The sequence below is a fragment of the Schistocerca cancellata genome, chromosome 5 (genome assembly GCF_023864275.1).
Source record: "Schistocerca cancellata isolate TAMUIC-IGC-003103 chromosome 5, iqSchCanc2.1, whole genome shotgun sequence".
In the NCBI taxonomy this organism is placed as follows: domain Eukaryota; kingdom Metazoa; phylum Arthropoda; class Insecta; order Orthoptera; family Acrididae; genus Schistocerca; species Schistocerca cancellata.
In genome coordinates this window covers 477937497-477963428 of record NC_064630.1, presented here as the reverse complement: position 1 = coordinate 477963428, position 25932 = coordinate 477937497, and the positions used below count along the sequence as shown (strand labels likewise).

Below are 25932 nucleotides of genomic sequence, written 5' to 3'. Positions count from 1 at the left end.
TCGTGGCCGTCTCCCCATCTTCATTCGGTCCTTTCTTTCCCACCGCCTCTTTCGTTATAAGGTTGGTAATGTGCTATCTGATTTGTTTGTGCAGGAGAATGGTGTTCCTCAGGGAAGCGTTTTAAGTGTCACCCTCTTTGCTGTCGCCATTAACAGTATCACGTCCACTATCCGGAGTCCTGTCCAATGCTCCTTGTTTGTGGACGATTTTGCTGTTTTCTGTTCTTCCTCCAGTCTTGTCACTGCTAGTCGGCAGTTGCAGCTTACGATACAGCGATTAGAGGCATGGACTGCGAAGACGGGTTTTACCTTTTCTGCAGAAAAATGTGTGTGTGTTCATTTTAATCGTTCTCGACGTCTTTTTACCTCCCCTGAATTGCGTCTGAGGGACACCATTCTTCCTTTTAGCGACACTGTGCGGTTCCTGGGCCTCACTTTTGATTCCAAGTTGTCGTGGTTGCCTCACCTTAAAGACCTCAAGGTGCGGGCCCTGAAGGCACTGAATATTTTGAAGTGTCTGAGCCATCGGTCCTGGGGAGCAGATCGGGCGCGTCTGCTGCAGTTCTATAGGGCTTTCGTCCGGTCGCGTCTTGACTATGGTTGCACCGTGTATGGGTCAGCAAGGCCTTCGTATCTGAAGATTCTTGATGCAGTACACCATGAGGGTATCAGGCTGGCCACTGGTGCCTTCCGTACCAGTCCCATCCCCAGCCTGTGTGCTGAGGCAGGGGAACCGCCGCTCGCCATCCGGCGGAAACTCTTCATGGTGCGACGGGTGTGTCAATTCCTTGCCTGTCCTACCTCCCCTGCGTACCCTACTGTTGCCCGACCGCCTATGGAACGTCTCTTTTCCAGTCGTCCCAGGGCAACGAGACCATTTGGGATTCGCGCCAAGCATTTGCTTGAGTCCCTTGGTGTGGAGCGTGTGGCCCCCCAACGACAAGGTTTTACTCGCCTGCCTCCCTGGTTGCTCCAGAGGCCCAGCGTCCTTTTAGACTTGTCGGAGTACCGGAGGAGTTGCACTCCTGCGTTTGTTTTTATCTCCTTGTTTTATGATATTTTAAACCAGCATCCCGACCATGTACCAGTATTTACGGATGGCTCTCAACAGGGGGACTCTGTTGGTTGTGCTGTTGTTTTCCCTGATCGAGTCGTGCAGTTACGGCTTCCTGCGGCGTTTACCATCTTTGATGCCGAATTGTTGGCGATCTTGCGGGCATTGGAGCAGATGAGGTGTGTTCCCAGTCTTAAGTTCCTCATCTGTTCTGACTCCCTGAGTGCCCTTCAGACCATGCAACACTTGTACCCAGCGGATACGGTCGTCCAGAACATCCATGATGCCCTCCTCCACCTGCAACGGCAGGGGAAGGAGGTGTCCTTATGCTGGGTGCCGGGGCACGTGGGTATTAGGGGAAACGAACTGGCGTATGTGGCTGCCAAAGATGCATGTTCCCTCCCTCATGTTGTTGAATGTGCCGTCCCCCTCCATGCTGTTACCTCCCTCCTGCGTTTTCGTGTTATGCGTCAGTGGGAAGAGGAGTGGCTGGCAGTCGGTGACAATAAGCTGCGTCTGGTCAAGGCTACCACGCGGCCATGGCGTACGTCCTACCAGTCATGCAGGCGGGATGAGGTTCTCCTCACCCGCCTCCGCATCGGGCACAGTCCATTAACACATGGTTTTTTACTCCGGCGGGAGGACCCCCCAATCTGCAGTTCTTGTGGCGTCCAGATTACTGTCCGCCACATTTTACTTGACTGTCTTTTATTCTCTAACCAGAGGGCGGTGGTTTCCTTGCCACCGGATTTGCCCTCTATTTTACAAGATGACGCAACGACTGTAGTTAAGGTCTTACGGTTTTGTGTCCTGTCCCATTTGTTGCCTCGGATTTTAGGGAGAGGGTTTTAATGTGCTGCTGGGTGACTGGCTCACCCGGGTTTTAGGTAAGAGGTCAGCCAGTCACGATTACCTCCTTGTTTCCCTTCGGTTTCTGTTCTCTTTCCCTTGTGTTTCCTTTCCTTTTTAGTGTGTCCCTTCTCCTCTCGTTTTACCTCTGTGTGTGAGGATTTGTAACTGCGTCAGGTCTGTGTGTTTTAGCCGTTCTCCTTGTTCGCTGTTTGTCTTAGTCCCTTCGCTGCATGTGTTCCTGTTTTTATGCGTTTGGGCGCTGATGACCACGCTGTTTAGCGCCCGTAAACTTCAAACACACACACACACTCGATTATGTCCCTGTTTCACTTCCGTACAGCAGCACACTCGAAATAAATGTCTTTATGAGGTTTTTCCTGAGACGTTCGTCTATACTGCTGGATGTGAAAAGGTTTCTTCTCTTGTTAAAAGCAGCATTTGCCAGGTGGATCTGGCTTGCAATATCGTTCCTTGACCTTCCGTCTGATTTAATTTCACTCCCTCTTTGTTCCACCATGTTTTCCTTTTGTTCTTGGCCAGTCCTAAAGTTTTCTCTGCTTTTATAGTAATTTGTACATGGAGTTCATGCGAACACTTTTTTTGTTGTCTCAGTTCCTTTTCTAAATTTTTCTGTATTTTGTATTGCAATATTAGCTGTAATGGAGTTGTATCTGATTAAGTTCTTGGTTGTACTTTTTGGTTTAGATGGGAGAGATCGGACTTTAATCTTAGAGTGACAATGATCTGAATATAATTCCCAAGTTCTGATTAAAATTCATAATTTTCATGATATTCCTTTTACACTCCTGGAAATGGAAAAAAGAACACATTGACACCGGTGTGTCAGACCCACCATACTTGCTCCGGACACTGCGAGAGGGCTGTACAAGCAATGATCACACGCACGGCACAGCGGACACACCAGGAACCGCGGTGTTGGCCGTCGAATGGCGCTAGCTGCGCAGCATTTGTGCACCGCCGCCGTCAGTGTCAGCCAGTTTGCCGTGGCATACGGAGCTCCATCGCAGTCTTTAACACTGGTAGCATGCCGCGACAGCGTGGACGTGAACCGTATGTGCAGTTGACGGACTTTGAGCGAGGGCGTATAGTGGGCATGCGGGAGGCCGGGTGGACGTACCGCCGAATTGCTCAACACGTGGGGCGTGAGGTCTCCACAGTACATCGATGTTGTCGCCAGTGGTCGGCGGAAGGTGCACGTGCCCGTCGACCTGGGACCGGACCGCAGCGACGCACAGATGCACGCCAAGACCGTAGGATCCTACGCAGTGCCGTAGGGGACCGCACCGCCACTTCCCAGCAAATTAGGGACACTGTTGCTCCTGGGGTATCGGCGAGGACCATTCGCAACCGTCTCCATGAAGCTGGGCTACGGTCCCGCACACCGTTAGGCCGTCTTCCGCTCACGCCCCAACATCGTGCAGCCCGCCTCCAGTGGTGTCGCGACAGGCGTGAATGGAGGGACGAATGGAGACGTGTCGTCTTCAGCGATGAGAGTCGCTTCTGCCTTGGTGCCAATGATGGTCGTATGCGTGTTTGGCGCCGTGCAGGTAAGCACCACAATCAGGACTGCATACGACCGAGGCACACAGGGCCAACACCCGGCATCATGGTGTGGGGAGCCATCTCCTACACTGGCCTTACACCACTGGTGATCGTCGAGGGGACACTGAATAGTGCACGGTACATCCAAACCGTCATCGAACCCATCGTTCTACCATTCCTAGACCGGCAAGGAAACTTGCTGTTCCAACAGGACAATGCACGTCCGCATGTATCCCGTGCCACCCAACGTGCTCTAGAAGGTGTAAGTCAACTAACCTGGCCAGCAAGATCTCCGGATCTGTCCCCCATTGAGCATGTTTGGGACTGGATGAAGCGTCGTCTCACGCGGTCTGCACGTCCAGCACGAACGCTGGTCCAACTGAGGCGCCAGGTGGAAATGGCATGGCAAGCCGTTCCACAGGACTACATCCAGCATCTCTACGATCGTCTCCATGGGAGAATAGCAGCCTGCATTGCTGCGAAAGGTGGATATACACTGTACTAGTGCCGACATTGTGCATGCTCTGTTGCCTGTGTCTATGTGCCTGTGGTTCTGTCAGTGTGATCATGTGATGTATCTGACCCCAGGAATGTGTCAATAAAGTTTCCCCTTCCTGGGACAATGAATTCACGGTGTTCTTATTTCAATTTCCAGGAGTGTAGATATGGCTGTGTGATCCAGTTGAAATTCTCTTAGGTTTGGTGTTGGAGGTGTCCAACTGTTGGCTTTCTGGTCGGTTTGCAAAAATGTGTGGACATCAGTTTTAACTGGAACATGTTACACATGATGATTAGTATCTCACCATTTCTGTTTGTTCTTAAGTGTGCTAGATATTCGCCTATAACTATCTTAAATTTCTTTTCCCTCCCAACTTGCACATTGAAGTCGCTGAGAAGTATTTTAACTTTGTTTTCAGGTATGTTGGAGATTTCAGATTCCAAAAGACCCGTAAACTGATTACTTTCTGCAGATTTCTTCTTTTATCATAATTAATAGGTGCATGGCAATTTATAAGGGTATAGCTTCTATTCTTGCACTTCATTGTTAATATGGACATTCTTTCTGATTTCAACGTAAACTGTTATACTGTCTCCGATCTTTTTGCTGGTCCCTTACTTTATAACAGATTATCATCACTGAGATAGATCTACATACAATCTAACGCGTCATTTCTGCATCCATGCAACGATCGAAACTACAAACTGTGTTGTGATCTACTTTGGTGAAGCAATATCGAGAGCTATTAATTGAATACTGTAGGCTCCGTTTTGGTATCTTTCGTTTTGATGCCACGATCAGTAAACATCTTGACAACACTTTATTCATCCGAGGCGTAGCGCTCAAATGGTTATACGAAATGAGATATTTAGTCGTCCTGAGTTTGAAATATTTTTATTTGCTTGTTTTGAAAGTACTATTCTACCAAGGCATTCTTTTGCAATAGTTTAGTTGAATATGACTGATTGATAAATAACTAAGGCCTTGACCTTTATCACATGGTTTGATGCACCTCCCATAAATATGAAGTCTGAGAATTCATATCAGTAAAATAATGGCAAAAACTTTTATTATTTGTAGGTTGGTTTACACTATGGCTGCCCTAATGGAGTCAAAGAGAATGTGTTACGTGTTACCAATAAATGGATTTCGGCGGTTACTCGAAGACACCACGCTACACGGCTATAGACTCCCAGTGGTTTGTACATTTATTGTGTCACTAAGACCAAAACCTTCACTATGTGATAAAAAGTATCCGGACACCCCCAAAAACATACGTCATCCATATTAAGTGCATTATGTTGCCACCTACTGCCAGGTACTTCATATCAGCGACCTCAGTAGTCGTTACATATCGTGAGAGAGCAGAATGGGACGCTCTGCAGAACTCATGGACTTCGAACATGATCAGGTGATTGGGTGTCACTTGTATCATACGTCTGAGCACGATATTTCCACACTCCTAAACTTCCCTAGGTCCACTGTTAGCGATGTGATAGTGAAGGGACACGTACAGCACAAAAGCGTGCAGGCCGACCTCGTCTTTTGAAGGACAGACCGCCGACAGTTGAAGAGGGTCGTAAAGTGTAATAGGCAGACATCTATCCCGACCATCACACAGGAATTCCAAACTGCATCAGAATTCACTGCAAGTACTATAACAGTTAGGAGGGAGGTGAGAAAACTTGGATTTCATGGTCGAGCGGCTGCTCAAAAGCCACACATCAATCACACTGGTAAATGCCGAACGACGCCACGCTTGGTGTAAGGATCGTAAGCATTGGACAATTGAACAGCGGAGAAACGTAGTGTGGAGTGACGAATCACGGTACACAATGTGGTGATCCGATAGCAGGGGGTGGGTGTGGCGAATGCCCAGTGAATGTCATCTGCCAATGTGTGTAGCGCCAACAGTAAAATTCGGAGGCTGTAGTGTTATGGTGTGGTCGTGATTTACGTGGAGGGGGCTTGCACCTCTTGTTGTTTTGAGTGATCCTGTTACAGCACAAGTCTATACTGATGTTGTAAGCACCTTCTTGCTTCTCACTATTGAAGAGAAATTTGGGGATGGCAATTGCATCTTTCAACACGATCGAGCACCTGTTGATAATGCACGGCCTGTGGCGGACTGGTTACACGACAGTAACATCCCTGTAATGGACTGGCCTGCAGGGAGTCCCGACCTGAATCCTTTAGAGCACTTTTGGGATGTTTTGGAACGTCGACTTCGTGCCAGGCCTCACCTAACGACATCGATACCTCTCCTCAGTGCAGCACTCCATGAAGAATGGGCTGCCATTCTCCAAGAAACCTTCCAGCAGCTGAATGAACTTAATCCTGAGAGAGTGGTCCAACATGATATTGAAATCCAGCATTACCGATGGTGGGCTTCACGAACTTGTAAGTCGTTTTCAGCCAGGTGTCCGGATACTTTTGATCACATAGTGTGCATCAGCCACTAATTAGAAACTTACTTTGTCTCATTATCAGTTCTTACCAAATGGAATCTTTAGTTGATATACTGACCTTGAAAGGAAATATCAGTAGTTTTTGTGCCAGCATTGTTCATTTTTTTACGTATATAGTAATATAGTATAGCATGAGCCAACTTACGAGGGTACTGATTATCAAGCTCGATTTTTTAAAAAAGTCTCCGTTGATGATTATTGCCCCCCTCCGCCCCCCACCACCTTGCCATACGTACCAACTTCGATTCCAAAACTGTTACTTCCTGATCACTCTGTTTTTGCATCTATGACTAACTGAAATCCAATACATTTCCATTCTACACTGTCAAGTTCTCCTGGGGCGTTCTGGTAACTGATGAAAAATAAAAACTGCCCTGGAGGAGAAATTGTATCTAACCAAATTACTATATTTACAGGACGGTGCTGATGCGGATATCCATAGTGATAATTACTTTGCCGATAAAATATCTCAGCGATGCCGATATCAATTTGTATGTCAGCGAGTATCTGCTGTAATAATTGATCTAAAGGACAAGCTACAAGTTCGAGGAGCTGTCATCCACTGAAACAGAAACTAGGCCAGTGAGACTCACTTCATCTGTTGGGAAAACGCTGTAATCTGAGTCAAGGGGAGGTAAACGTAAAAGGGTAGAGCTCTATTTATTATCGGCAGTTAAAAACATGTGGCACATAATGCTACCACTTAGAGAACTCTCAGCAAGCGATGGGAAAGAACATCATGTGCACTCAGTGTGTCTACCTGTGGATCTTATTCGAAATGCTGAAGAGGTTATTTCGGCAGTCATTCAAGGAACAGGTTGTACCAACTGCAGATAGTGGCGTTCGTTGGTAGAAACGATGCCTGTCGTCTGGTTTCTGATGTCATACTTAGATCATTCCAGAAACCAGCAGAGAAGGTTAGTAATGTTTCGACAAGATGCCGCAGATGAAATTAGATACGGAGAAAATCCAGCATATGATGATTTAGACGACGAAGTCGTCAAATTTGAGTTGGAGCCAATGCCATCAGAAGAAGTTAATACTGGACTGCGCCAGCGTCATCCATATCAGTACGGCGAGGAAGGTCACACTGGAATAGATGTAGATACAGACGAAAATACACCGCTTTTATCTGGAACGGCTGAAACAGCAGTGGACGGCGCAACCTTGAGCACAGTTTTATCTGGAACTGGTACCGCAACTTCCGCGACGTTATCAACAGCGCAAATTGTTGGAGCTGCTGGTGTTACTGCTTTGGCCGGTGCTGGAGTAGCGTATGGTGCAAAAAAATTAGAACTTATAACGGCCCCCACGTTCTGTGGTGCGTTGAAGGATTAAAGGAAGGTTTAAACCAGAGCCTGTGAAGGTTATGTACGAGCTAGGCAGTTACTTCCTAAACTTTTGCGCTGCACTGTCCCGAAACGTAAGCCCCCCCCCCCCCCCCCCAAGTGTCTCGGGTATCCTCTACACATCAGAGGCTGCTACCCAGGTAACTGAATCAGTGTACCTGAATATGTGTTGAACGAACGTGAGGCTTTTTCGAGAAAGTGACTCTCCATGCAGTCCACATAATACATCGAAGCGGCAAGGAAACAGATGTAGGCATGCATATTCAAATACAGACATATGTAAGAAGGCAGAATACGGCGCTGCGGTCGGCAAAGCCTATATAAGACAAGGCTCTGGCCCAGTTGTTAGATCGGTTACTGCGCTACAATGGCAGGTTATCAAGATTTAAGTGAGATTAAACGTGGTGTTATAGTAGGTGCACGAGCGATGGGACACAGCACCACCGAGACAGCGAACAAGTGGGGGTTTTTCCCTACGACCATTTCACGAGTGCGCCACGAATGTCAGGAATCCTATAAAACATCAAATCGCCGTCATCGCTGCGGCCGGAAAAAGATTCTGCAAGGACAGGACGAACGACGACTAAAGAGAATCGTTCAACGTCTCAGGATTGCAACCCTTCCGGAAATTGCTGCAGATTTGAACAATGGGCCCTCAACAAGTGTCAGCGTATGAACCATTCAACGAAACATCATCGATATGGGTTTTTGGAGCAGTAGGAACGCTCATGTACCTTTGATGACTGCATGACACAAAGCTCGACGCCTCGCTGGGCCCGCCAGTACCGACATTGGACTGTTGATGACTGGAAACATGTTGTCTGGTCGGACGAATCTCGTTTCAAATTTTATAGAGTGGATGACGTGTCCGGGTATGGGGATATCCTCATGAAACCATGGACCCTGCATGTCAGCATGGGACTATTCATTCTGGTGGAGGCTCTGTAATGGTGTGGCGCGCGCGAAGTTGGAGTGATATGGGACCTCTGATACATCTAGATACGACTGACAGGTGACGCGTATGTAAGTATCCTGTCTGATCACCTGCATCCTCTCATTTCCATTGTGCATTCCGATGGACATGGACATTTCCAGCGGGACAATGCGACACCACACAAATCCAGAATTGTTATAGAGTGGCGCCGGGAACACTCTTCTGAGTTTAAACACTTCCGCTGGTTACCATGTCCCCAGACATTAACATTATTTAGCGTCTCTGGGATACCTTGTTATATGCTGTTCAGAAGAGATCTCCACCCCTTTGTATTCTTATGGCTTTATGGACAGCCCTGTACGATTCATGGTGCCAGTTCCCTCCAGCACTATTTCAGACATTAGTCGAGTCCATACCGCGTCGTGTTGCGGCACTTCCACGTTCTCGTGGGGGCCCAATACGATATTAGGCAGGTGTAACAGTTTCTTTGGCTCTGCAGTGTAAGAGCTGTAGGAGACCCAGAAGCATCAGTGTAAGATCCAAAGAAACCCTTCTCTCAGGCGACAGTATTAAAATGCTAGTGCATAACTGCTGAATCATTCTCAACACTGTGCCAGGTTTTGAAACGTTCCTGAAAACCAGTGAAGCTCAGGTAATACTAGGTACAGAAAACTGATTGAAACCTGAAATACTCAGCAGAGAGATTTATTGGGAAGCGTATATGAATGGGACAGACTGCTGGGAAAAAGAGGTGTAAAGAGGTGTTGTGTTTGTTTCAGTAGACAAGAAACTCAAAACCACGAAGATAGAAATCCAGATTGCATGTGAGACAGTTTGGGCAAGATTCGGACTTGTCTGTGGGTATACACTTGTAACTCTATCCTTCTGTCGACCGCCAGACTCGCCCCTCGTGATGCATTCAAGAATTTTAAAGAGAACCTCAGTTCGTTAGTACCTAAATTCCCCAGTGAAGCTGTAAACATTGCATAAGACAGATGACTCGCAATATGATGGCTGTGGTTGGAGTTGCACATTACACCATCTTTATTGTTCAATGTGCATGACAGCACAAGTTCAGCTGCCAACAGTTGTGGCCCTGCTAGTCAGGTCAGCTTATCCGCGGTCGTATTACATCGGATACGAAAAATCAGTTTTCAAATGTCCTGAGGCAAAAAACTGCATAAAAAGGAAAATGACGTTGGGTTTTAAAGGAAGATAACAACGGTTTCTAACTGTCGTCAGACTGGCACAAGACATTTTCGATATTCTTTTCACCATTTTCAGCCATAAGATGAAATCCGGAAAAAGCATGTTCCACAGCAGATCAGAATGTGTCTGGGGTCACTTTCAGAGTGCACTGTGCAATGCCTGCCTACAGTTCTGTTCTGTTCATACATGGAGCACTGGAGACGACATGTTTCAGTTGCCCCTGCAGCTAGAAATCACATGGATTAATATCAGGTGAGTAGTAGGGCAAGATCAGCATCACACCAACGTGCATTTTTGCCAAATTTATTCTAGATGGCGGGTCCAAGATGGCAGCAACACACTGTGTCATCTTTGTCGGAAGTTCAAATTTTGGTAGTAAGCTCAAATTTTGGCGGGAAAAATGGTCATTTGGGCTACCTCCAGTAACCTAACCCCCTCCCAACCCCCTCCCCCCTACCCCTCCTCCAACTAGAAATTGACAGGTAAAGGACACCCGTCTGTGCTGTGCTGATGGATAGGATGGATGTAAGTCTTTATTTTGTATGCATTGAACCCTCCCCTTCTCTCGCCAAACTGGAAATTCCTGGGCAAAAATTTGGAAATTTTTGGTAAGGTCTTATGGGACCAAACTGCTTAGGTCATCGGTCCCTAAGCTTACGCACTATTTAATCTAACTTAAACTAACTTACACTAAAGACAACACACACTTCCATGCTGGAGGGAAGACTCGATCCTCTGATAGTGGGTAGCCATGCAGACCGTGGCAAGACGCCCCTGACCACATGACTGCACCATGCAACTGGACGGGAAAAGGACTCAGTCTGTGTTGGCCTGCTGAATAGGATGGACGTAAGTATGCATTGTTTATTCAAACAATTTTGATTTTCATGGACAGTAACTCAGTGTTCACCATGGGGTCTGGAGACCAGCTGACCTAGTTCACAATATCATCACCTGAGGGCGCTGTCGGCCCTCCTTCTCTGTCCTACCGTGACATAATCCAATTTGGCGGTTTGAGGAAAAAATGGCTGAAAAAGACTCAGTCTGTGTCTAGCTGCTGGGCTGGGAGGACGGATGTAATTCTTTACTGTGTCCAATGGATGTGATGTATGTGCTGAAAAAGAATTGTTAGCTGTAAGCATGCATCTGAGGGATGTGTCGATAGCAATGATATTTGATGAAGATGTTAATCCCAGAGTCTCTGCACCCCGCTGGAATAGAAGCAACGCGCCAGGCTCCCTGCCCCAATTGTCTCTGCGCCGGTTTACAGCACGGCCCTGTGGTAGCTGCAGGACCACGCACTAAGCATTGTCACATTGAAAAATACCCGCAGTTTTCCTCCTTCCTCATCCCCAGTGCACAGATGTCCTTCGTCACTGAACATAATCTGCTTCAGGAGTGTTGCAGAATACTGCCACATACATATCTTGAAGATGTTACAGGAAAAAAAGGTACCACTGTATAAAGAGGGAGAGAGAGCATCCAAACGATACGAGAATATTTAAACAATTCCAAGGTTTACCACCAGAGCCACACTTGAACACATTCTAAAAAATTGTAGCACACTTTTGAAACCACCCCAGAGATACTTAGGACGCTTTTGTGGAAAATACCCTTGTCTTTGAGCATGAGATGCTTCAGGATTTACTAAATCCAACTGAATATGTCTGTAGATACACATTCAAAAAAGATCTCGGCACAGTGGTTTGCCTCAATTCTGTGATGTATATTGCCACACTCGAGCACGGGCTCTAAAAAGATCCCTGCACACTTGAGAAACCACCCTGAGACACTTCACACGTCTTCGTGGGAAACAGATCCTGAAACCCATATCAGCCAAAATATCTGATTTTACACGCCAAAACGATGGTTTCTGGAAGTCAAAATACATATCTCTGAAACTCTAAACAGGACGCTCAACACTTTTAGACCTCTGTCTGCTTGTTTGAAGGCACTGCCAGAGAGAGAGAGAGAGAGAGAGAGAGAGAGAGAGAAAGGGGGGGGGGGGGGCTGCTGTGGAATTCATCACTTTTCGGAAACAGTGAGTAGGCTTCGATTTTTATATTTGCTGCAGGAGTTAGGAACGTTATTTTCCTCACTTCTCGAAGTGCACCCTGTTGTGTTAGCACAAACAATAGGATCAGAACAATTACACCAATGGAATTCGAAGTACTGCCCTACAGACGAGAAAAATGGCTGCAATTTTCGGCGAATGTTCCATGTCCTACAGCTGCTGGTCTGAAGATGCTCTGAAGCCACAATGGCAAATGCGGGATAGTAACCCTCCAGATCTGGATGGTCTGCTTGGACATGTCTCTGAATACTGAAACAAAGAAGACATCGCGTTACTCTCAGACGTCAGTGACCTTTCCGTAGATACGTTTCCCCTGTCTTGTTTGAACGAGTCTGTAGAGACTCCTAAGACCTGTAGAAATGAAGTCTTGTGAGTGGATCATTCTGAGCGGAGAATTCTGACTGGCTCTTACTTATTTACCTGCCAAACTGCTGCCAGTGTGGGAGCACTGTCCACCATTATCTGAAGACGAGACTTTTAGCGGGAAAAGTATTTTTTACAGATCGAGAAAAACGTACAGCAGTCATTTTGCACTGACAGTTAACCCCTTCAAAAGTGGTCCACACCACATGAAATGCAGAACGACACATCCTCAGTCACACTAATCTGCTACTGTCGAGGAAAGCTTGAAGTTTTCGGTTTGAAACCGGCCAAACTGCTGCTGCCAGCACGAATCTTTCAGCGTCATAACTATTTCATACAGATCTAAAAAAAAAGCAGCCATATTGTACTGACAGTTAAACCATGCAAAAGTGGTCCATAGATCATGAAATACGGAAGAAAAGACATTTCAGCAATTGCACTGCTCTGCTGCTGAGGAGTAAAGCTTCAAACTTTTTCAGCATGAAACCGATCTCCAACCGGATTATATCACCACATGCTATATCGATTTCGTAAACATACAATATGTATCTTGCGCCATAAAATATCACAACTTCTGCAGGCTGCATATAGGTATCAACCACCAGACTCTCGTACATACATAACCCTAGGTGGCGTTGCTTCCTTCGATAGTCGGCGGAGTACCCTTTGTCGCCTGTGCTATTACTGTTTCCGTAACTGTCCCGCGCAGTGCAAGGTTTAACTCATGTATCACAACGCATCCTTATAGCGACGACTATAATTATAGGCCTATAGACTTTGCGAGGAAAACTTGACTGCAGTATGAAGCGGTTCCTGATTACTGACAAACATCAAGACAGCAGTGGTCAGTCAACTGGCAGAGGGGAAGGACAATCAATGGTGAAGAAAGTCCGGAGTGTGTAGTTTGTTTAACGATTTTACCTGCTGACGACATGAAACCTAACAAGTTAAAGAGACATCCTGAATTAACAGGAAAACCAAAAGATTTTTTTATCAGGAAATTAAATGTTTTATTATCTACCCAGAAGAACTTTGCTAGAGCTACGAATGTGACGTCTAAGGGCCTTTTAGCCTTTTACCATATTTCTCATAAAACTGCTGAATGCAAGGAACCACACACGGTTGCAGAACCTCTGGTTTTACCAGCAGCGAATGATGTAGTCAACAATGTTTGGCGACTCATTCGCTCAACAGTTGAAAAGTATTCCTGACTCTAATGTCACGGTGCATAGAAGAATTCTAGACACATCTGACGATTTACTAGAGCAGTTAATCGATAAATTACGCAACAACTATTTTGCACTTCAGGTGGATGAAGCAACTGATACTCACAAAGATGCTCATTTGATTGCTTATGTTCCTTTCCTTGATGAATTTAACATTTGAGAGGGGTTTCTTTTCTGTGAGCCGATACTGAAAACAGCTACAGCTGAAAGCCTTTTTGATATGCTCAATACTTTTTTTAATCAAAACGGTATTTCATGGAATAGGTGCATTGGAGTATGCACAGACGGAGCTCGCTCAGTGTCTGGTACTCATGATGTATTGCAAGCGAAAGTTAAAGCCGTAGCTCCTGATTCTGTATGGACTCACTGCAAGATACATCAGGAAGCTCTAGTCGCTAAATAACTTCGTCCATTACTTCATGAAGTTCTGCAAACGGTTATACAAACATTTGACATTATTAAAGCAAATTCTATAAATTCTAGGCTTTTTAAAGTGCTGCGTGAGGAGATGGCTTTTCTGAACACACACAGTTGCTCTGTTTTTTAGTAATGTTCGATAACATTCAAGGGGTAAAGTATTGAAAGGAATCTTTGAACTGAGGGATGAGGTATTCTGTTTTTGAACGGAGAGAAGTCACTCTTTGGCAGACTGTTTCAACAACTGAGATGTTTATTTAAAAAGGCTTACTTCACTGATATTTTTGAGAAACTAAATATTCTTAACACTTCACTTGAAGGTAATCAGGCTACTGTACTATCTTGAAACGAAAAGGTGAAGACGTTTATAAATAAATTAGAGCTGCAGCAAAACCGAATGGAGAGTGGCATACTAGATATGATCCGTACTATAGCGTCACTGTTAGAGGATACAGATAATATGATACTTCTAAAGTGATAAAAGCTTACTTTCTTTATCATCTTGCAACATTAAAAGTTCAATTGGAGAAATATTTCAGCAATGATTTCGATAAATTTAATTAGATTAAAAATCCATTCATAAATGATCCTCGACCATCATCTGTAAATATAAAAGAGCAAGAACAAGTTATTGAACTCACTTGTGATACTTCAATGACGAGTAAATTTAATGAAGTATCTTTGTTCGAATTTTGAATACACTTTAGCAGGGACTTCCCAACGCTAAGCCAAAATACAACGAAGATCCTGATTCCTTTCGCAACAACGTACTGCACGAGTCCGGGTTTTCAGCTGTGTCATCTTTGGAGTTGAACTACTGTTCAAAGCTAAATGTAAACAAAAACTTCGATTGACTCTTTCTTCTATTCCTCTAAGTCTTGAGAAACATTGTTCTCAAAATCAAGCTCACCCATCACACTGAACTTTTTAGTTTAAATTTTTATTGCTCTTGTAATTCTTGTTCGCTGAATTTTAAATAATTTTCATGTCATAGTTTCTAAATAAATGAAAATGTGATCAAGGTAAAAAATTTGTTCCATATTTCATTATAATAAGTCCTGTTAATTTTGCTTTCTGCTACGTAAAATCCTTTTAAATCGACTTTGGGAAACACAATAAAGAAAAAATTTAAAATATGACTATTTTAATAACAAAGGGCTGGGGCCCTGATACTATTTTCCTTGTGAGTGTGTGTGTATGGGGGGGGGGGGGGGGAGGAGAGGTTAAAAGTTTGAGAACCTCTGATAAGATGGTGATCGCTGGGGTGTGTATCAACAGCTCAAAAGTGCAGGTGCACGTTGCCTGCGGTGGAAGCTAATAAAATCACTGGATTAAGAAAGTGATTTGGTTAAGGAACCTGGTATGAAGCCGGTATTTGCAACTCCTTCATTCCGCCGCCACATATTTCTCCAGTATTTGTAACACATTCTATCTCAATATCATGGCAGAGAATCATTTAAAAAAAGAATGTGGCGCTAGGTTGTGGTCGTAAGAAAAGTACAAAATAGTGATACGCTTTCTAGTAGAAATGCTGTCTGCGATTTGGAATCAAGCCTTTCCATTCAACCCCACACCTGCATTGGATCATATGAAAAATTCTTTTAATAGTTACAGCCACTAGTGAATCATATTTATGGCATCCTCATATCACGAAACAAGTCACCTTTTTTGAACCTATCTGCTACAGTAAAACTTCAATTTTCTTTTTTTAGGTAGCCCCTATGCATCTTGTAGCTGTTCCTTAGTCTCTGTAGCTTTGTCCATGTGATCGTTCCAGTTTAAATCAGAATGATCAGAAGACAGAGAGTGTAATATCTACCACCATCTGCAACCTGGGTAGTAAAGAGTGAACTGACTTAGCACAACAGGACCATGTTTAGAAGTTTCGGTGTAAATAGGAACATGTTGTTGTAGTTCCCTCAATAGTGCATGATGTGTAATGCCAAAGCCAAACGAAACTTCCTCCCACAACACACTCTCTAGATGATTGTAAATAAAAGACAGTCACTACATACAGAAAGTGGAAGAGCTTTGCAGCACTGTGGAACGTTTCCAAAGGATGACGATTTTGCTACCACATTGTGGTGTGTCTCCAACCTACACTACTGGCCATTAAAATTGCTACACCAAGAAGAAATGCAGATGATAAACGGGTATTCATTGGACAAATATATTATACTAGAACTGACATGTGATTACATTTTCACGTAATTTGGGTGCATAGATCCTGAGAAATCAGTACCCAGAACAACCACCTCTGGCCGTAATAACGGCCTTGATACGCCTGGGCATTGAGTCAGACAGAGCTTGGATGGCGTGTGCAGGTACAGCTGCCCATGCAGCTTCAAAAGCTCGGCCACCATTGACCAAACGTTTTCAATTGGTGAGAGATCTGGAGAATGTGCTGGCCAGGGTAGCAGTCGAACATTTTCTGTATCCAGAAAGCCCCGTACAGGACTTGCAAAATGCGGTCGTGCATTATCCTGCTGAAATGTAGGGTTTCGAAGGATTGAATGAATGGTAGAGCCACGGGTCGTAACACATCTGAAATGTAGCGTCCACTGTTCAAAGTGCCGTCCATGAGAACAAGAGGTTACTGAGAGGGGTAACCAATGGCACCCCATACCATCACGCTGGGTAATACGCCAGTATGACGATGACGAATACACGCTTCCGATGTGCGTTCACCGCGATGTCGCCAAACACGGATGCGACCATCATGATGCTGTAAACATAACCTGGATTCATCGGAAAAAGTGACGTTTTGCGATTCGTGCACCCAGGTTCGTCGTTGAGTACACCATCGCAGGTGCTCCTGTCTGTGATGCAGCGTCAAGGGTAACCGCAGCCATGGTCTCCGAGCTGATAGTCCATGCTGCTGCAAACGTCGTCGAACTGTTCGTGCAGATGGTTGTTGTCTTGCAAACGTCCCCATATGTTGACTCAGGCATCGAGACATGGCTGAACGATCCGTTACAGCCATGCGGATAAGACACCTGTCATCTCGACTGCTAGTGATACGAGGCCGTTGGGATCCAGCACGGCGTTACGTATTACCTTCCTGAATCCACCGATTCCATATTCTGCTAACAGTTATTGGATCTCGACCAACGTGAGCAGCAATGTCGTGATACGATAAACCGCAATCGCGATAGGCTACAATCCAACATTTATCAAAGTCGGAAACGTGATGGTACGCATTTCTCCCCCTTACACGAGGCATCACAACAACGTTTCATCAAGCAACGCCGGTCAACTGCTGATTGTGTATGAGAAATCGTTTGGAAACGTTGCTCATGTCAGCACGTTGTAGGTGTCGCCACCGGCGCCAACCTTGTATGAATTCTCTGAAAAGCTAATCATTTGCATATCACAGCATCTTTTTCCTATCGGTTAAATTTCCCGTCTGCAGCATTTCATCTTCGTGGTGTAGCAATTTTAATGGCAAGTAGTGTACATACAGGTACTGCAGTCCAAAGGTGATCTGCAGCCCTCAGGGTGCATTCAGGACTGTCGCCAAAGCATTCTCTCTACCATCGTTATTTTGTACCTGTAACAGAGAATGAAAAACAATGAACTATAAAAACTCCACTAACATCATTCAGTAGATGATGTGCTGGCATCAAGCAGATGTGCTCACCCTCCATTAAATATACAGGTACTTATGCCCTCAGTCACTTGTACAGACCAGTATACAGTGTCATCACCTGTACTGTAGGGGGAGGAGCATACTCCACAAACTATATTCTCAGTTGCAAGAGAGGGCCCCTGTGTTTTTATTTGATATATTCTCTCTCTCTCTCTCTCTCTCTCTCTCTCTCTCTCTCTCTCTCTCTCTGCTGTGACACATCCAAGCAGTGTATGACACAGCTTTGCACACAGCCATACATTTTTTTCCTTCTCCTTGACTTCAAGGTCTGTGTAAGGTTCTAAACTGACATTAACACATGTTGATCCATTGGCTCTCACAGAAAAGTAGACATCGCATGGTGTAAATTATTTTGTCGCTGCTCCCACAGTACACACATGAGGTGCTTTTAAATAAAAGACAGTGACAACATATGGAAACAGGAAGAGTTTTGAGGCATTGTGGAGCATCCCCAAACAACTGACTGAAGGTGATTGATGGTCTATCCATTTAAAATTTACATTTATGATGTAGCTAATGGCTCATTGCTCCGTTTCGATTGATTCTTCGTATTGTAGTCATGTATGCAGTCTTTGTTTCAATCCTAACCATCCACGAAAGGTGTTACCAGTAGTGGGACAAAGGCGGCACAACCCCATGTTTCATTGTTGCCGAATTTATTCAAGGTGGCGGATCGAAGATGGCAGCCATAGATGTGGCAATATTACATTAATGTCATGGTGGAAGTTCAAACATTGGCTGGAGAATGGGTCAACGGGGCTACCTCCACTAGCATAACCCTCTATCCTACCTACTCCCCTCCTCCTCCCCTTCTCAATCAGGGAATTGGCAGGAAAAGGACGCTGTGTGATGGGCTCTGAAATGAGACTGATGCAAGTATGCATTGCTTATTTAAACAATTGGAGTTATCATAGACAGTAGCTCCATCAAGTGTGTTTACCACGAGGTCCATACTGCTACTGACCTAGTTCACAGCAATGCGCTGTTACCCAAGATGGCGGTCTGGGGAAAAATCGTGGGAAAAGGACTCAGTCTGTGTCTAGCTGTTGGACTATGGGGACAGACGTAACTGTTTACTGTGTTCAACAGACGAGATGTCTGTGCTGGAGACAAAAGGGTATATTAGCATCTGAGGATTGTGTCAATTGCAACGATATTTGGTGAAGATGAATACACTTCATGAAATAATGTAGATGTGGCTAAGTTATGCTTCACAACTCATGCTGATAAATTCGTGTGCTGTAACCATAGATAATTACATAAAAGACGAGTTAGTCAGACTTCTGAAGTACAAGATTCAAGATTTTCACTCCAGAGTCTCTGCAGCCAGCTGGAAGAGAGACAACGTACTGCCAGGCAGTGCACCTTCATACATCACAGTCTTGTGTTAGTCGCAGGTCCGTCCACTAATCACTTCCTGCCATGTTGGAAATACCTGCGGCGTTCTTCCTTCCCTTACCGGTGCAAGGATACCCTTTGTCATTGAACTTGAACTGCTTCAGGAGTTGTTACACCTGGTGTTGCGGAATATTGCCATATACATAACTTGATTATATCACAAGAACTAAATGTACCACACCGCAAAGAGAGAGAGAGAGAGAGAGAGAGTGAGCTTTGCAGATGACATGAGAACATTTAAACAGTTACCAGTTTTATTCCGAGGAGTACCACTACCGTCACAATTGAACACAGACTCTAAAAAAGGATCGCGACATACTTGTGTAACTGTCCCTGAGACATTTCGCGCGCTTTTGTGGGAAATACCTTTGTCTCTGAGCACACGCTGCTTCAGGAGTTACTAAATCCAACTGAATACATCTGTAAATATTTTCGACAAACTTAGCTGCGCAGTTGTTTGCCTCAATTTTGCGTGGGTACCGCCACACTGAAATACTAATTATAAAAACAGATTGTTGCACACTAGTAAAACCTCACTGAAATTCTTTTGTGGGAAACAGATCCTGAAGCCGATATCAGCTGCAATATCTGATTCTACATGCCAAAACGATGGTATCTGGAAGCCAAAATAAATATCTGTGTAAATTTAAAAACAGGACGCTGACCACATTTCAAGTTTTAGCTGCTTGTTTTAAAGCACTGCCAGAGAGAGAGAAAATTTTCTATGTCCTACAGCTGCTGTGGTGTTCATCAATTTTCTGAAATAGTGAGTGGGCATACTTTCTATCTGCTGCTGCTGGACTCAGGGAGATTATTTTTCCCTCACTTCTCGAAGCACACACTGGTGTTTAAGCACAGACAGAAAATCATAACAATTACACAAACAGAATACAGAATTCGAAGCACTGTCCTACACACGAGAAAAACGGCTGGATTTTCGGTGTCCTACAAGAGCTGGTCTGGAGATGCTCTAAAGCCACAGTGGCGGATGACAGACAGCAACCCGCTAGACGTGGCTCTGGACACTCGAACAAACAAAGAAGACATCACTTTACTCTCAGGCGTCATGGAACTTTCATAGACACTTTACCCCGAGTTGTCCAAACCGGACTGTAGAGGCTCCTATGCCTCACACATAGGTTGTATTGTGAATGGGGTATTCTGATTGGGTCTTACTGAATTTACCTACCAAACTACTGCTGCTGCCATTGTGGGAGCAGTGGCTGCATTTTTTTGCAGACAAGCAAATTACCAGATTTTCAGTGGCAAAACTATTTGAGCCGACAAAAAAATCATACGGCAGTCATATTGAACTGTCAGTTAAATCTTGCAAAAGTGGGGAATAGTTCATGAAATATGGAAATTATCACCAAAGACACTTCCTCAGTTACATTGCTCTGCTATTGTTGAGGGAAGCTTGTATTTTTCAGTGTGAAACCGGTCTGCAACTTGGTTGTATGACCATATACCATATCGATGCACTAGTAAACACAATTTGTATCCTGCACCATACAAAATCATCACTTCTACATCCTGCATATAGCAATCGACCACGAAACACTAGTACGTATTCCGCGAAAATATACAGCATAAACAAATGCACTGTATATAGTCCTCGCAGTGCTATATATTTCCCACGAGGTCAGTCGGTCATTCACCGTGGTCACCCACCACAAGGCAACTGCCCCCACACACGCTTGCCTGATATGCGATCAGAGCACCCTCAGTGGACTGTGATCACTCTCCAAACTGTTGCACAAAGGCTGCATCGGTTCCACTCGGCACAAAGGCATTACCGTTTACAAAGGCTGCATCGGTTCCACTCGACACAAAGGCATTACCGTTTCTGGGCCTGACCTGCTTGCTTGCTTGGTTTCTACACCCATCTCCATACTTTGGATTTACAACAATACACGTATTTTCATATGTTTTACCAGAATATCATTCCATTTATATGGTAGTTGTCGATATCAAGCACATAGCAGTAAGGTATCGATCGCTTGCACAGTATAATTCCGAAGATAAAGAGTGAAAATTATTTCTCTACAAACCCGAAACTTTAGCGAGGTGCAGCGAAGTGGAGGGTGCTGCAAGCCACCGGATAACTAGGAACGTATCTCGTCTGCGAAGATCTTTATGTGACAACTCGAAAAAATTAAGTAAAATTATAGTTCTACGCACAAATACCGATGTAAGTGATTTAACAGATTCCAAATCATCCTTCTGCTTTACAAAGTCAACTAAGATATCTCTCATGTCTAGAGAGCCAGAAAACGTGTGTTCTACCGGTCTTTCACCATCTAGGAGCACAGAAGACGCACCACAATCGATGTTTTCTCAACCAAATAATGATGGGGAAATGTTTAAATGTGGTCAACTGGACTATATACATGGGAGGGCATAATGGTTCAGCGCAAACACATGTGTATATTGAATCTTCTCAAATTTGCATGGAGAACACAAGCGATCACGAAGGCTCTCCAACACATACTGAGTGTTAGTTCGCTATTCAGCCGTCTAGAGGGTGACACGGTCGGGTCAGCTACATTCCTGTACCACAGCCAGCTGCTCCAGTCTGGACAGCTCACACTCTAAGCTGTAAACGTCAATCGTTCCAGGACATGCTAGTGCTGCGTCCCAGACAGGATCGTGCTAGGGAGCCAGCCACATACATTTTATCACTCTACTTACAATTGGATATTACGATTGCAGCCCCAATGTGACGACACTCGACAATGAGAGAAGAATGGCAAATACCCCCTCCTGACGTCGGTGGCTCTGGAGATAGAAATATCTGTACCATTCTTATAACTGAACTTAATTTTCTAAGTAAAAAAATTCTTCACTCCCCTTACGACTATAGCAGTTTTCCACGTCAAATCCATACCTTCCGTACGGCAGGACATAGTCATTTTCTTTGCACATGTTGGTACACACACCTGCTTTATAAGCCCACTGATCACATTGAATCTGTCATGAACCCCTTACGATTCAGTGTAATACGAGGGATATTCGAAAAGTAAGGAACGATAGGACGCGAAATGGAAACCACAGTGAAAACCAAAACTGTTTTATTTGCAACGGTTAGCTAGACCTTCGAACTACTTCTCTACACAGTCGCCGCTCAGTCTTAGACATTTGTCGTAGCGTTGTACCTACTTTTCAATTCCCTCTTTATAGAAGAGTGCTATTCGACAATTTCCTACTCTGGACTGCAGCTCGTTGTCTGTGTCAAAATGTTGTCTTCATAGCCAGCGGTTCATTTGGGCAGAGATGAACCTCAGGGATAGCCAATTACGGGCTGTATTGTGGGTGATCAAACACTTCTCATCAAAAACGCTGCAGGAGCATCTTCATTGACCCTGCAGAGTGCGGCCTATAATTGTGGTGCAGAACGAACTGAATGACAGTTATGTTATGTGCATTGCATTGCTTGAGGCGAAATCTGTCGCCAGGCCCTTATACTTGGCGGGAGACGCTAATTTCAAGCCATCTTTACGTTTTCACTGTGAGCTCCGAACTGAAAAGAGCGACACGATGCCATCGACGTGCATACTAGACACAGTGCTCAACGCATCTGTGCAAAGCGTCATCAGATTTTCACTGTATTTTCCATTTCGTGACCGATTGACCGATTGTTCCTTACTTTCCGAATAACCCTCTTACATCGCCAATAACTTAATGCTGGCGATACCAAACAATACTGAGCGAAAATTCGCGGTGGATGGACATGTCTCATAAGGCTTTTTTTTGCGAATGGCACCATTGTCTTAGAAAGAAAGATGTAGTCATCTTACAAGCCACCACATGTTAAAAACAGGATTGCATCGACTATGTTACTGTCTCAAGCAGTTTTGATTCTTCCAGCCCTTGCAAACATCCATGTTAAAAACTGTAGTGGCCTTATAAATGGAGATATGGTATTGCTTCCAAATGAAGTGGTCTTCTACAAAAATACTGCAGCATTGAATATAGATGGTGATCGCTGCAGTGTGTATTAACAGACCAAAAGTGGGGGTGCACGTCACCTGCGGAGCAAGCTACTTATAAAATCACTGAATTTAGAAAGTGATTCGGCTATGGATTGTGATATGAAGCCAGTATTTGCAACTCCCTCATGCTGCTTCTACATACTCCTGCAGTATTTATAACACATTCTATCTCTACGCCATGTCAAAGGTTTTGTGAGACATCCACTAGGTTATAGGCGATGGCTGATTGAGAACAGTCATATACAGTAGATGCTTCGTTATGCAACAAATCACTTAAAAAAAAATTCAACGCTAGATTTGAGTTCGTAAGAAATGTACATGTAAATCTTTCTGGTAGAAAAGCTGTCTGCGATTTGGAATCAAGTCTTTCTATCGAACCACATACCTGGGTTAAAGCCTGTGGAGATGTCATTTAATGATTACAGCCACTACTGGATCATATTTTTGGCACTCTCATATCTCGAAACGAGTAACTATTTGCGAACCTATTTGCTACAGTAAAGCAACATGGGTTCAGAATGTTTCTATGCACCCAGTAACTGTTTGTCAGTCTGTGCCCCGCCATCCCTCTAGCTTTGTACATGTGATCGTTCCAATCTTAGTCTGAACTGAGCAGAAGTCAGAGAGAGGTATATCTGTCACCTTCTGCTACCCCTGTAGAAACAGGGTAAGCTGAGTTAATGACAGGACCGTGTTTCGACCACTCGGTGGAAATGGGAACATGTCGTACCTCCACCAACCATATACAATGTTTAAGGCCAGCACCAAACGGAGCTTTCTCCTGCAACACGAGGCTGTGGTATCAAAAGATTAAATTTACAGCTGACCAGAAGTAGACTGCAACATTCCACGTCTCGTGAAGGAGCAGAGCGAGCCTAGTCTGTAACTGCTGTTCCACACCAATCTCACTCATCGTACCTCTCCAAGAGCCCAAGATTGCGCGCACGTCGAGGGAGTTAGCACCCTTTATCGGTGTATAGTACATATGAAAGTGTTGTGATGATATAACAGACGGTTAAGAAGAAGAAACAAGTGGTTTTTATGAATGATGGAGCTCCTGACAGACGGAGTTTGAAGCATTTTACGTAAATCAACTGCGCTATCTATTCTGAAGTATTCATCTAGTGTCTGAGGTCCATACCGAGAAGGTATTGGTAAGAGAGAACATAAACACATGCACTCATAAGGCTACACGATCCTGCACATAATACACGCTGTAATGTTATATCATTGCGGCTGCCGATCTATCAGTTGTGCGGAGTTCAACGCTGTTAAAATTCCAATGTAAGAATCACATTTCCAGCACATGACATACGTTCTCCTCGCAAGTTTGTCTACAATAAACCATAATGACAAACTGTAAAATGAAAAAACTACTTCCTTGAAACATTGTCTTTGTGATACTTGCACAATGTAGCTTCCCAGATATGTTCACATCCGATCACGGATCAGGAATTATACAGGGTGATTCAAAAAGAATACCACAACTTTAGGAATTTAAAACTCTGCAACGACAAAAGGCAGAGCTAAGCACTATCTGTCGGCGAATTAAGGGAGCTATAAAGTTTCATTTAGTTGTACATTTGTTCGCTTGAGGCGCTGTTGACTAGGCGTCAGCGTCAGTTGATGCTAAGATGGCGACCGCTCAACAGAAAGCTTTTTGTGTTATTGAGTACGGCAGAAGTGAATCGACGACAGTTGTTCAGCGTGCATTTCGAACGAAGTATGGTGTTAACCCTCCTGAAAGGTGGTGTATTAAACGTTGGTATAAACAGTTTACAGAGAATGGGTGTTTGTGCAAAGGGAAAAGTTCTGGACGGCCGAGAACGAGTGATGAAAATGTAGCACGCATCCAGCAAGCATTTGATCGCAGCCCAGGAAAATCGACTCGCAGAGCTAGCAGAGAGCTGCACATTCCACAATCAACTGTATGGAGAGTCCTACGAAAAAGGTTAGTTATGAAACCTGAATGTCAACTACCCGAGGCGATGGATCGGCCGCCAGGCAGCCCGTGACAGAGCACTTCATCACTGGCCTCCAAGAAGCCCTGATCTTACCCCCTGCGATTTTTTCTTATGGGGGTATGTTCAGGATATGGTGTTTCGGCCACCTCTCCCAGCCACCATTGATGATTTGAAACGAGAAATAACAGCAGCTATCCAAACTGTTACGCCTGATATGCTACAGAGAGTGTGGAACGAGTTGGAGTATCGGGTTGATATTGCTCGAGTGTCTGGAGGGGGTCATATTGAACATCTCTGAACTTGTTTTTGAGTGAAAAAAACCTTTTTAAATACTCTTTGTAATGATGTGTAACAGAAGGTTATATTATGTTTCTTTCATTAAATACACATTTTTAAAGTTGTGGTATTCTTTTTGAATCACCCTGTACTATGGTCGCATCACTCCCATAAAATGAATGTTAGTAATGGAGAATATCTCTTACAAGGAAACAGACAAATGCATAGCAGCAGTCATATCGCCAGTAACCCCACAAACATGACATCTGTCAAGGAGATGTATACATGGGGATCGCAGTACCTCACAAACTGAAGACTCGATTTTATGCGGCAGGGGAATGGCGTACATCACATTTTCGTTCGTTTAGAGGAAAATGTCGATACAGGCTCTGAGCACTATGGGACTTAACAGCTATGGTCATCAGTCAATGCCGATACAGGATGGACATGTTGTACCATCATCACACATGAGATGGCTCAAGTGGCTCTGACCACTATGCGACTTAACTTCTGAGGTCATCAGTCGCCTATAACTTAGAACTAATTAAACCTAACTAACCTAAGGACATCACACACATCCATGCCCGAGGCAGGATTCGAACCTGCGACCGTAGCGGTCGCTCGGTTTCAGACTGTAGCGCCTAG

At 44.5% G+C, this 25932-nt stretch overlaps 1 protein-coding gene across 1 annotated transcript in view; it reads left to right on the top strand.

Annotated features, from left to right (window-relative positions):
• Nucleotides 1-25932, top strand: part of LOC126188413 (methyl farnesoate epoxidase-like) — a 338427-nt gene that overhangs the window by 224403 nt on the left and 88092 nt on the right. Inside the window, exon 7 of the mRNA XM_049930016.1 lies at nt 5049-5166. Within this exon, the coding sequence (XP_049785973.1) occupies nt 5049-5166 (118 nt within the window). The remainder of the gene's footprint in view (nt 1-5048; nt 5167-25932) is intronic.